General features: G+C 42.6%; 1 protein-coding gene across 2 annotated transcripts in view; it reads right to left on the reverse strand.

Moving 5' to 3' along the window:
• The window catches only part of IL1RL2 (interleukin 1 receptor like 2), a 38,047-nt gene that overhangs the window by 8,720 nt on the left and 15,680 nt on the right, over nucleotides 1–13,647 (reverse strand). For both annotated transcript variants that reach the window (XM_045077631.1, XM_004753058.3), the window contains exons 7-9: nucleotides 8,294–8,423; nucleotides 7,388–7,524; nucleotides 5,531–5,674 (exon numbers count right to left, since the gene is read on the reverse strand). In XM_045077631.1, coding sequence (XP_044933566.1) covers nucleotides 5,531–5,674; nucleotides 7,388–7,524; nucleotides 8,294–8,423 — 411 coding nt within the window. The remainder of the gene's footprint in view (nucleotides 1–5,530; nucleotides 5,675–7,387; nucleotides 7,525–8,293; nucleotides 8,424–13,647) is intronic.

Raw genomic sequence — 13,647 nt, forward strand, 5'->3', positions numbered from 1 at the left:
CATGTAGCCTTTTCTCATTTTATAAATCTCATACCAACAGATAGAGACAGAGGTGGTCTCTCTCAGTAGTTGCCAAATGTCTGAATGAAATTGGATTTTATAGAGGCTCAAAGATGTTCTATCTAGATGGGGGAGAGAGAAGTTTTAGATCGTGAGCCAATCAGCTTTTTAATAAACTGGGGTCATAAAGCAAGTACCAAAGGGATGATGAATTTGTGTCTGGAGTCTGCAGAAACCCAACCCAGCTAAATCTCCTTCTGCAACATCTTCAACGTTACTAGTCTAAACCACCACTCCGTAAGTGGGTATTTTTCTGAATTAAATTTGTTGTCATACTCTTGACTTTCTATAGCCAGAGGCTATATGAAAAAAAATATATTAAGATTTCATAAAGGCTTTATTTTTAAACATTTTAGAAAGAATGTAAATTTCCTTAAAATCTTGATAATATTTCATCCTTTTATGATAAAAGATTGGTTGGGTTGGTACTCTTCTCACCACATAGCAGACATCCTGAATGAATACAGTGATTTTTGTCTATAAATCTGTGTTTATCACCACCTCTGTCAGAAACCCTGCCACTCATGTCTCTCTTCTCTCAGGCTCTTTCTCCTTCTTCCTGCTCCTTAAAAAACAATACAAAACAAAAACCTATGTTTGCTAAGTGAATTCTCTCTTTTGACAGTGTTCCATGTTCCCTGCTTTTCAAAGAAAAGAGAGGTGCAGACTCAGAGACAAAAGAGAGTTGGGTAGTGAGCAACTCTCACACATTTTAGAAGGTAAAAATATAAAATGCTACCAACTTTTTGGTCTTTTTTTTTCTTTCTAAGCTTTTGAGTAGAAATGTTACCTTGGTGGCTCATTCTTAAAATGCAGTGGGTTCTCATAACTTTCAAATTATCAATCTATCATTTATTCGCCAATATAGCAAAAAAAAAAAAAAAAATCAAGCTTGAGGCCATTTTGCTTTTCCTGTCAACCTGTGGTTTTGAAGGGCGCTCTCAGACAACTTCCCGCCAGCTTTGGCTGTCATAGTCACGGTGAGGGTCACATTGGTATCCTCGGATTACGGGAAAGAACGCTGAGACAGACAAGGCTATGTTATGTCTCTGGCCTTTGAGCAGCTAAGTGGCCAGCCTTGATTCAAACCCAAGTCTACCACTCCCTCTGGTGTGGCTGAGATGAGAATTGGGTCGAGGAAACGTCACAAAGTGTATCCCTGATTAGTCCTGTGCAAGTGTGTCAGATTGCATTTTTTAAGAAACTAGCCCTAGCCATATTTCCAGTTCCACAGGCTCTTTCAGAACCAACCACACCCCCGATAAAGAGGTAGAATCCATTTCCACTCCCTTAAAATTGACTAGGACTCTGTACCTGCCTTGACAGATAGAATGTTGTAGAACTGACTCTAAAAATTCAGGGTCTGAGTCATAAGAGAAAGAATGGGTTTTCCTGGCTCTCCTGTTCTTGAAGCACTAGCCCCTGGAAACCAGTCGCCATGCTGTGGGGAAGCTCAAAGTAGCCCACACAAGAGAGACCACACGGAAAGGCCACTGGGGAGAGAAACTGAGGCCACCAACTAATAGCCAAAATCAAAAGATAGTCCTCAAGCGGGGTGCCCAGACATTGTGGAGGTGGCACAGGCCATTCCTGCAGTGCCTGTTCACATCCTGACCCAAAGAACCCATCAGCAAAATAAATGGCTGCTCTATGCTACAGTTTTGAGGTAATTTGCTTCCCAGCCATAGTAACTGTAACAGCAATTGGGAAGATAACAATGGGCAATAGATTAAGATGAGTCTGACATGCCCCATCCCCCCAACTGTCTATCTCACCCAGAAAACTATAGAAATGTAGACCTACTGGTAAGTTTTTAAGGAAAGGGCCTGCTGGCAGATATCCCACAGTCTCCCTCTATATAGTGGATAAACCTAGACAGTTCATCTAGGTTCTGGCCAAGCTCCTTTTTTCTCCTGAGGATATTCAGCCCTAATTTTGATGCTGAAATGTCTGCATGTGCCTCTGTGGGCCATTGGCAGAAACACAAGAGTTTATGGGCAAGTATTCATGTTTATGAGAGATTGCTAATTCCTCAATTCCTTTTATGTTATTGCTAAATTTCAAACCTAATCAAACTGGACCCAATGAAAAATCAGACAGAATCAATCTGGCCTTCACATAAGTGCTTTGATATAATTTCATGAGGTTTGGCCTTTTAACCCTAACATGGAAGACACTAGAAGAAAAGTCACATTCAACATGCTACCACTTTTACCACAGGAATGTTGCCGTAGACAAGATTCATTATATTACACCCTTTAAATATGAGAACTCCCCACAAAAACTCTACCTCCGAAAACAGACCCAGAAGAAGCCACATGCTCTCATAAGCAATTGAAGAATATTTGTGAACAACACACAATGCATCTTGTCATTGCTTTTGCCTTTACTTCTAAAGCCAACTCATCTTCAAAAAGTGCCCAAGATTTGTCATCAGTTCTACCCCCAAGCTTTATTTTACCATTGTACCTTCTGTTCACTGTACCTATTTTGTTTTTGTTTTTAACTGTTGTGTTCTACATGTATATTCTCCACAAACCTATTTGGAAGGTGGTGAGACCTATGCAAATCTCTCTAGATGTGTAAACTAACACTTACATTTTTGTACATGCATGCACACCTGGAAGGAGAATTTTAAAGTCACTCCGATAATTTACTAGAGAATATACAGAACCCATGGACTAGGGCTGGCGATAACTCAATAAAACTGAGCTATACCCACCACCTGTTACTCATGTTATAAAGCCTAACTCATCCAGCTGGGATAATAATTTATCACAAGAAGGACACAATTTATCTATTTCTTCATTCCTATTGCCACCCCTTACTCCACAAGCTCCCCCCATAACTCAGAAAATATCCCCCAGGGACACAATGCTGGAAGAAATACCAAACTGGGACAAATCTTAAGTCTCATCACAAGCTCATTGCCAAAGCCAACACTCAGAGAGGAATTTATAGGGGTTGCTCTCATAGATGGAACTGTAGAGATTAGACATTTAGTCAGAAAGTATACAAGCACTTATCTGAATTAAAAAAAATAAGGAGGAGGGGCGCCTGGGTGGCTTAGTCCTTAAGTGTTTGCCTTCGGTTCAGGTCATGAACCGCATCAGGCTCCTTGCTTGGCAGGAAGCCTGCTTCTCTCTCTTCCACTCCCTGCGCTATGTCCCCTCTCTTGCTATGTCTCTCTCTGTCAAATAAATAAATAAAATCTTGGAAGGAAGGAAGGCAGGCAGGCAAGCAGGAAAGAAAGAAAGAAGGAAAGAAAGAAAGAGGAGCCCTGGCCGACTGAGCTCCAATGCCCAAACTCTCAGCCGGAATTTGGGATGGAGCCCTGTCTCCGCAGAGGGTGGGGCTCCCTAAGTCTGTCATCTGCTCAGCTCCCCCTGCTCTGGGTGAGTCACTATTCCTTTTTTCTCTTCCTGCTAAACTCGACCTCACCAGCAGGCAGCTGCACCAGCCCTGGGTTCTCATGCCCCTGGGAGTCCCAGTGAGTCAGGGAGTGAGACATGCACCAGGACCAGAGATATGTGAACACCACTGAAGTGTCCCCAGTGTCCCTTCAGTCAGTAAACAGAGAGCAGGCGGGCCACTCATGTGTGTGTGTCAGAAAAGACAAGTGGGGGGGCGCCTGGGTGGCTCAGTGGGTTAAGCCGCTGCCTTTGGCTCAGGTCATGATCTCAGGGTCCTGGGATCGAGTCCCGCATCGGGCTCTCTGCTCAGCAGGGAGCCTGCTTCCTTCTCTCTCTCTCTCTGCCTGCCTCTCAGTGTACTTGTAATTTCTCTCTGTCAAATAAATAAATAAAATCTTAAAAAAAAAAAGAAAAGAAAAGAAAAGTGGGGGCACGCAGGTCTCCTCCATCACATTCGTAGGTGGGAGCATAGGCACAGGGTGGCCCTGTGGGGACCACAGCCCCGAAGAGAGACCCCACATCCAGCTGAAGGGCCTCTGGACTGGAGGGGATTTCAGCGGCATTGGACAGGCACAGTCAGGTCTTCCTGACTGGATTTGGCTCTCAAGAAAGAACATGCTGCTTTCTACACTGCCCCAGGACTAACCGTTTTGAATTCGGAAATTTAGCTTAGAATAAAGTCTGAGTTAGGACAGCTGTTTTCTCAAACTGATGGGCAACAACTTGTGCTGCATGCTTTATATGCTTTATATATCCCTGAATTCCCACTCCAGTCCTCATCGCTCGTCTCTGGACCTGAGTGGCATAGATGTACCTATTTCTGTGCACGTGAAGCACAGGGACGTCTCTCCGCCATGTGTTAATTTCCCATCCAATCAGGGGACATTACAGCAGACTATTACTTTTTTCCAAGGCCTTAATAGATCACAACGATTCTGAGACAACAAGAAAATAGCACAGAATTTTAAAAACACACTTTTGCGGGGTTAGAGTTTTGGAGGTGGGGGTGCCTGGGCGGTTTAGTCAGTTAAGAATCCGACTCCTGATCTCAGTTCAGATCTTGATTTCAGAGTCATGAGTTCAAGTCCCGAACTGGGCTCCAGGCTGAGCTTGAAGCCTACTTATAAAATGCAAATAGAAAGGAAAAAAACACCACAATGGTGGGAAGTACCTGTTCCTCAGAGTTTCAGGATCACACCGAGGCATTTGTGTGTTGAGATGGATTGGCAGGACGGGAGCTCCACAGACCAGACTGAAACCTGGGGCGCAGTGGCCGAGGCAGCTGGCTTTGGCCTTCGGACTCCAAGGTGCCCCCTGGGCCCCAGGTCCTTGCTCAGTGCCTTCCTGGACGTTAACTCAGTTATTCCTATGACACTCTGTGAGGGCAGGCTCTGAACATTTCCTCTCCCTCCCCACTTCCTCCCTTCCCCTTCTTCCTTCCTCCCCTCCTTCCTCCTTTCTCTCCTTCCCTCCTTGCTTCTTTTTTTCTCTCATTCTATAGCCAAGAAAGAGAAGAACATTCAACACTTCCTAAGATCACATGGGACTAAGTGGAGAACCAGATGCAAACCCAGGGCTCTCCCCAGCCTTGTGAGTCAGCCACTTAAACCTTTCTAGAAAGAGCTCCTGCCACAGGCAGCTCATCTCCCTCCATAATGTCAACTTTGCTCATGCCCCGCCCACCCCACCCCGCCCTTTCGTTGAAGATGCAGTGCGGGTGGGAAGCCCTCTGTCGCTCTAGGAGAAGCCGTCCTCTTTGGAAAATAGCAGTAGGTACGAGAGCTCTCCAAAATGGTCACAGTGGGGCCCAGAAGTTGATGTGCTTCTCCTGAGCAAAGATTTGCTCTGTCACAACCAGGCTGCAAGCCTCATTCGACTGAACAATGCCTGTGGCCATGAACCAATGGTTTCCCTGAAGCATGAGACATTCCAGGGAGAGCCCTTCCTCCCAATTTGCCAACAACATTATAAAGGCAAGCTAGTAAAATAGAATGAAGTGTATTTACAATGAGCGGAAGCCAAGGAGGAGGCAATCTGCTGTGGTTGCCCGCACTTACCTTCTTTGCTCCCGGGAGAATGGAAAGCGCTTCGATACCAGAGTACAATGTCGATCTTAAAAATGCTGTAGAGGTACATGACAGACGCTGTTGCCCCTACCAAGGCGAAAAGTCCTCCTATCAAGTAAGCTTGAACATTCGGAGCTACAGACGACAGCAAATAAAGATATAAATAATCCAATAATATTGATAATACAAATGCCAAATGGACACATACTAGAGGTCGATGAGGATTCTGCTTAAGTGTTTTCTTACAGTTAAATATAATAGGTACATGGGAGTAGAATAATCTGGTGGAGCCCGTGAATTTCAGGAAGGAAACATGCTCTTAAGAACCTGGGGAGGGAAATTCTGCAGAAGCCTGGCTCCTCATGGTGGCCACAGCTGAGCTTGAGGGCATGAGGACTGCTCTCAAAACACACACGCTGCCAGGTCTCACTTAGCCAACACTACTAGACTCTCCCGATGTACAGCCTTGAACATGCTTATTGGAAGACCTTCCCCGATGGTTCTGTGGCACAATCCTGATTGTTCCACTGTCATAACTGCTTTCACAGGCACTCAAAATTGACAGCACGATGTCTGTCATACATAAAGAGCCATCAGCTGTCTCCCCTGAAAACCTTTGTTGTCTCCCTGAGATTGGCCGAGAGCCAAACTCCCCCCTTATCCTCCCTGTGCCAACAAGGTCTGCACCAGGGGCCTGTTTGCAAGGCACAGTCTGGGAAAGGGCAGAAAGGGTGTCTACCCCTGCTCTGCTTTGCAAACACAGGGCAGAGCAATTATGGCAAAAGCAGTGGGTGGGAGATGATCAAGAAGGAGAACCGGTTCTCCTGGAATGTCAAGTCTCTGCAAACAGGCTCAGGCTCCTTCCTACACATCCCAGAAGAGGAACAGCACAGCTTTCTCCCTTGCCACCACCCAAGACCAGTGATGGCACAGAAGGAGGCTCTGGGAAGGAGAGAACTTGGAAAGAGGAAGAGGGACAGAAGAACAGAGGAAGAGAAAGTCTCTCCATTCTTAGAACCCACCGCATACACCACTTCCTTTTTCAGTCCCTCCCTGGTGTTCTAGTCTCCACAAGGTATGTATGCATGTATGTGTGTATAGGGGGGCGGGGGGTAGAAGGGAAAATTCTCTTTTCTTGTGTTCAAATGTGTTCAAAGAGCACAATCATTTTTTTTTTTTAAATACTCCCTAAAGAGCTTATCACGACCTGCCCTAGGTCACACCATGTTGCAAACAGTTTGAGATCAAAGACACCCCATGCACTACTATATGTCTTTAAATAAATGTCACGATAAAGCACAATAACTAAAATGCATTCTGGGTCAACCGAAATAGCAATCCATTGATTAAGTCGCAGCACAGTCAAGTGGATCTTCCCTGATCTGATCCTGACCACATGTTTGAGCCTCTAGCTTCTAACTCTTAGATGGATCCACACTTTCCTCCCATCCTTCCACTTCTCTCTGTCCTTCCCCAGCTCTTGGAACAACAATGCCACCTTCCCCTTTGCGGGGACCCAGGTCTGGAAAGCTATAATGTATAGACTTCAGAGATCGTGGTACTGCAATAGTCACAGTAAGAAGACCATGTCGTGCAATATTTATGAGAGTCATAAAGTCCCTGGTAATAGACAGGAGTGACAGCCCAATATTCTTGAGTTGGTCACTCATTGCCTTCAGGAACACTGACCTCCCCTCTGCTCTGGAAATGAGATCAAAACCATCAAATGCCAAACGAGAAATTAATGCTGAGTTTCCCTACTGAATATTGCTTTACTACAAGGAGACACTTGTCTCCTTGTCATCATTTTGAACCCTCTGAACAGTGTGTATTCCTCAGAACCATTACCTGGGAGTTTTAAAATAAAATATGCTGCGGACACTCCAGCATGACAGACAAAAGGATGGCCGTAATCTTCCATTTTCACTTCCAAGAAGGTTATGTTCACTGTGTAAAATATATCTTTCTGGGAAAAAATGTGTGACCTGTAAAAGAAAGGAGCTAATCATTTATACATGAGTCCTAGTTCCCCAGCATAGCATATCATCTTCAGTCTAGAGAATAAAATTCTCTCTCCAGAGAACACTTTGGGCTATCACGTTACCCTGAGAATGCTTCATGGACTAGCTAGGTGAGGTGCATGGATGGTGGCCATTCCGGACTTGCATTTTCTTCTGGACAGGGACAGACAGCATCCTCAGCCTTCCAGAGACTTCCCCTGGTCATCTCCACTTAGGCTAACTTACCTACTCTACATGGGCCCAACACCAGTTCTTCCATCCCTTGGACTAGTGAGTCTTGCTTGATGCCACCCCAATTAGACCACAACAAATTGGGTTTCTACCACACAATTAGTTCATGATTAAGTCCTATTTCCCCCGCAAGAGTCCCTGTGCTGCTGCCCACTTTGCTACTGAAGCCTTGAGGATCCATGGGTCATGATATAACGAAATAAGAATGAGGCTGGTTTTAAGGACTAGCTGAGAGAAATTGATTTTGTTGCGTGAAGCCCATACTTGATGTTTTGCCTCATGTGTCTAACTAGGACGTGAGAAGGTTGATAACGTGGGCCTCACACTTCTCTGAACCAGAAGCTCGGCCCTGCGCAGCACTAAGGAGATCTTTGAGAGACAAAGCCAAAGAGGGTTGAGGAGTCATTGAGGAGCATCTATAAAAGTAGTACTCGCAACAAAATAACTTAAGTGAGGAAATTCTTGGCGGCTTTTAGGGAAGCCAGAAAAACACAACACTCACTCAAATCCTTCTCTGATGCGTCTGGATTCATTATAATAATCATCCACCAACATGTTATTCACTCTCCAGCACCGGAGATTTGTATTATCCCTTGTGTCTGTGATATTGCAGTCCACAATAAGAGGGGAGCCTATTAAAAAAATTCATAAATATTACATGAAAAGCCTACCAAAAAGTGGTCACCTAAACAATATCCTGAATATCATTTGGTTATCAAAAATTCACCCCGGAGGTCAATGTTCCTCTACTTTATTCTCTCCCTAGACAGAGATCACAGGCACAAGGACACTTCTAGAATGTCTATTTTGTAAAGAGATATCCATGTGTGGCCAAATATCACCAGCTTGGGACACAGACACTACCACCAGTCTTAGGAAACTTAGCAAAGAACTTTACAAAGTATTTCACACACATCATCTCCTTCAGTCTTCTCACCTTCAAACATTCCTACGATCAGGAAAGAGGAGGCTTTACAGATAAGAACACTGAAGTTCAGATTAACTGGTGACTGGCCAAAGGTCACATGTGAGAGAAAGAAACTTCCCCAATCGTGACCCCTCTTTGACCCCATCACACACAGTCACGAATTATATTTAATAGTTTTTTTAAAAGATTTTATTTATTTATTTGACAGATAGAGATCACAAGTAGGCAGAGAGGCAGGCAGAGAGAGAGAGGAGGAAGCAGGAGCCTGATGCGGGGCTCCATCCCAGGACCCCGAGATCATGACCTGAGCTGAAGGCAGAGGCTTTAACCCACTGAGCCACCCAGGCATTCTTATATTTAATAGTTTTATATTTTTATTTAATTTTTATATTTATTGGTTTTCTATTTTTATTTTGTTTTGCTCCCTGAGCCTAATGCCTTCCATCTATTTACACAAAAAATTATTTCTGGGGCGCCTGGGTGGCTCAGTGGTTTAAAGCCTCTGCTTTCAGCTCAGGTCATGATCCCAGAGTCCTGGGATCGAGTCCCACATCGGGCTCTTTCCTTGGTGGGGAGCCTGCTTCACTTCCTCTCTCTCTGCCTGCCTCTGCCTACTTGTGATCTCTCTCTGTCAAATAAATAAAATCTTAAAAAAAAAAAATTATTTCTACACAATCTATGTTTCTTTATTCTAGGTGGAATTAAGTTTTTTTTTTTGTTTTTTTAAATCATGAACTACAACCCATGTAGAGTAAAAAGTAGAGGACATAAATGCAAAGCACTCATCCATACCTCTTTGACCCCATCAGGAAACAGTAGATTGGCCGGAAATCCAGAAGACTTCCCCATGCCCGCCCCTTGTCTACTTTATCTAACACTTCCGCATTCACACTTGAACTGTAGTTTCTGTTGCCCCACATTTTGTTTATGATGCTCATCTGTGCTGTTGCATGTAGCTCTACTCCACTCAGTGAAGAGAATACACTAGTGCGTCTCTATTTCTTGTCCTGCTGCTCCACACACACCTGCATCGCTGTAGTGTTTGCCTCAGTGTGAAGACTGCTGTGAGCTCCCCACTGCACACCTCCTGGGGCCCCAGTACACACCTGTCCTGTATACACGCCTGTGTCTGTGACGGTACACATGCCCATCTACTGGCAAAATCAGTAGATCGTAGGTGATGCGTATCTTCGACTTTAAAAGAGATGCCACATCGTTTTCCAGCGCGGCTGCACCGATTTACGCTCCCACCAGCAGTGTAGACGAGCACGTGTAAGAGGGAGGACTCAGCAGTATGTGGTGTTGTCAGTCTATTTATTTTCGCCAGCTCGGTGTGTGTCGTGACCTCACACCTTGGATTGAATTTGCGCTGCTCTAGATGGCACCTGCTCCACCACGTTTTTAGACCTACATTGGCCATGTTGGTGCCCTCTGTTGTAAACTGTCACAGCGGTCTGCTTCGCCTTCTGGTAGGTGGACTTGTCTTTCAATAAATGTAAGTTCCTATGTTTGCTGTAGTCATACTTGTCAAATTCTACCTCAAGACTAGCATTGAGGGGTGCCTGGGTGGCACAGTGGGTTAAAGCCTCTGACTTTGGCTCAGGTAGTGATCTCAGGGTCCTGAGATTGAGCCCTGCATCTGGCTCTCTGCTCAGTGGGGAGCCTATTTCCTCCTCTCTCCCGGTCTGCTTCTCTGCCTACCTGTGATCTCTCTCTGTCAAATAAATAAATAAAATCTTTAAAAAAAAAAAAAAAGACTAGTAATTGACTAATATGTCTTTATTTTTTTAATCTTTCCTTACCCCAAATCATGAAGGATTTTTTCCTAGAAATGCATCATTCTGACTTCCATACTTAGATCTACAACTCACTTGAAATTATTTTTATAAACAGTGTAAGAAAGGGGTCAAGTTTTTATTTTATTCCATATCTTGTCCCATTGTCAAGTCCCACTTGTTGAAGAGATCACACCTCTCCTAGTACAGTGTCAGCCTCACCAAAATCAAGGGCATAATATGGCAGATTTATTTCTGGGCCTTCAGTTCTAACCCACTGTCTACCTTGTATCAGAACTATACTCTCTAAACCACAGTAGCTTTTTATTAAATCTTGAAATCGGGAGGTACAAATCCCTCAGCTAGTTAGTTTTCATTAAAAGTGTCTTGACTATTATTCAGTCTTTACTTTTCCATACCAACATTATAATTAACTTATCAAATTCAGCAAAAACTAAAATCTGTTTGGCTTACCCTCAAAACAAAGGAAATGTGTTTAATAGTTCAGTCTTGAGCGTGTTGTTTCTTCTATAGGCTTCTAAAGATTGATTTTTAAAAATCAGATTAAGGGCATTCCCTTACATTCCTAGTTTTAGAAGAGTGTTTTCTTTTTAAATAATAAATTCCTAGTTCAGGTGTTCTAAATGACTTTTCAGTATCTATAAGTGTATTATTTTTTCTCCTTTGGTTTGTTATGTAAAATAAAAAAGGATGACTTACATAATATGAGGCAAGTTAGCATTGTTTCACATAAACCCACTGAACCACAGTGTATCACTCTTTGGGTATGCTGCTAAAATAGATTTGCTAAGAATGGGGGTGCCAGACCCGAATGTTTATAGCAGCAATGTCCACAATAGCCAAACTATGGAAAGAACCTAGATGTCCATCAACAGATGAATGGATCAAGAGGATGTGGTATATATACACAATGGAATACTATGCAGCCATCAAAAGAAATGAAATCTTGCCATTTGCGACAACATGGATGGAACTAGAGCGTATCATGCTTAGCGAAATAAGTCAAGCAGAGAAAGACAAATATCATATGATCTCCCTGATATGAGGAAGTGGTGATGCAACATGGGGGCTTAAGTGGGTAGGAGAAGAATAAATGAAACAAGATGGGATTGGGAGGGAGACAAACTATAAGTGACTCTTAATCTCACAAAACAAACTGAGGGTTGCTGGGGGGAGGGGGTTTGGGAGAAGGGGGTGGGATTATGGACATTGGGGAGGGTATGTGCTTTGGTAAGTGCTATGAAGTGTGTAAATCTGGTGATTCACAGACCTGTACCCCTGGGGATAAAAATATATGTTTATAAAAAATTAAAAAAAAACAAAAAAGAATGGCGGTGCCATGTGGTGGGTATTATGGAGGGCACGTATTGCATGGAGCACTGGGTTTGGTACATAAACAATGAATTCTGTTACACTGAAAATTAAAAAAAAAAATGTGCTTAAATTTTTTCATCTGTGTTGATGAATGAGATTGGCCTGAAATTTCCTTTATAACGATGTCCTTGTTGGATCCAAGTGTCAAAATTTTCCTGACCTAATAAAATGAGTTAACAACTGTTTCTTCTTTTTCTACTCTGAGAAACTATTTAAATCTGTTGGAGTTCTTTATTAAATGTTTCATAGAGTTCACCAGTAAAGCCAGGTGGATCTAGAATTTGGTTCAAGACAAGATTTTTTATTTCTAGTCATATGCCAATTTTGAAATCTGTATCTTTTTGTGCCAGATCCTATGTGCTGGTTTTTATGGAAACTGCCCATTTCTTTTTAGATTTTCAAATTGTTTGGCACTAGATTTTCCAGAGTGTTCTTTTATGACCTTTCTCATGTGTATATGATCTATGGTGATGGTCTCTTTTTCCTTCAGATTGTGCCTTCTCTCTTTTCTTAATCATTCAGGGGCTTAGCAATCATGTTCCACTTTTCAGAAAACTAACTTCTTTCCTGTTAATCCCTCAGTTGTATGCTCATTTACTATTACACTATTGTCTGGGATTACCGCTCCCCTTGTTTCTCACATTTTGTTGGATTCATTTTGCTTCTCCTTTTCTGTCTTCAGGGGTGAGCTTGCATCTCATGGATATTTCGACTAGCTTCCTTTCCTAATTCAGGCTATTAAGCGTGATCTGATCAAATTTTTGTATCCCACCAGTCTTGGTGTAAACTTTTCATGAGTATTCATTGTCAAAATATATTCTGATTTCTACTTCTGTCCATAAGCTATCTAGAGAGTTTTTTTATTCTTTCTTTCTATAACGTCTAGCTTTACAGTCCAATATACAGTTGATTTTATTAAACATTTCTTTTTTCTTTTTTTTTAATTTTTTTATTTTTTATAAACATATATTTTTATCCGGGGTTTGGGAGAAGGGGGTGGGATTATGGTCTTTTTTCTTTTTAAAGATTTTATTAATTTATTTGAGAGACAGGAAGCATAAGCTGGAGGCATTGGCAGAGGGAGAGGAAGGAACAGAGCAGGGAACCCCATGTGAGGCTCCATCCCAGGACCCTGGGATCATGACCTGAACTGAAGGCAGGTGCTTAACCAACTGAGCCACCCAGGCCTCCCTTTCTTAAACATTTCATTTTGCTTAGAAAGAATATGTAATCTGTAGCAGCTGGGCTCGGAGTTCTATGATATGAACATTAGGCCATTTGTTGGGCACATTTTTTTTGTTGTGATAGGGTGCGCTGCTTGCTTTGTTCTACCAGAAGCTACCTTGCAAATGTCATTATTATTATTCCATTATTAGTGTGGACTTAATCCTAAACTGGCTATGTCTTTCTGCATGTATAAACACACATGCACAAACACATACTTTTAAGGCCATGCTATTATGTATCTACAGGTTCATTATTGAACTTTTAGTCATTATGAAGGATCTCTGTTCACCTCTAATAGTAGATTCTACCTTCAGATCTACTTTGATATTAATATAATTATACCAACATTATCTTGGTTAGTGTTTATACCATATATCATTTTCTACTCTTTTCTCTTCCAGCATCTTGTAAACAGCCCAGAGTTCTGATTTGTTCTTTCAAATCCAGTATGACAATCTTTATTTGGAGTGTTTAGTCCATCCTGAAATCGGTGACAGATGTACGTTTAAATCAACTATCTTTTATATATAT

The sequence above is a fragment of the Mustela putorius genome, unplaced genomic scaffold (assembly GCF_011764305.1).
Source record: "Mustela putorius furo isolate JIRA1106 unplaced genomic scaffold, ASM1176430v1.1 tig00000224_pilon_pilon_pilon, whole genome shotgun sequence".
Taxonomy (NCBI): domain Eukaryota; kingdom Metazoa; phylum Chordata; class Mammalia; order Carnivora; family Mustelidae; genus Mustela; species Mustela putorius.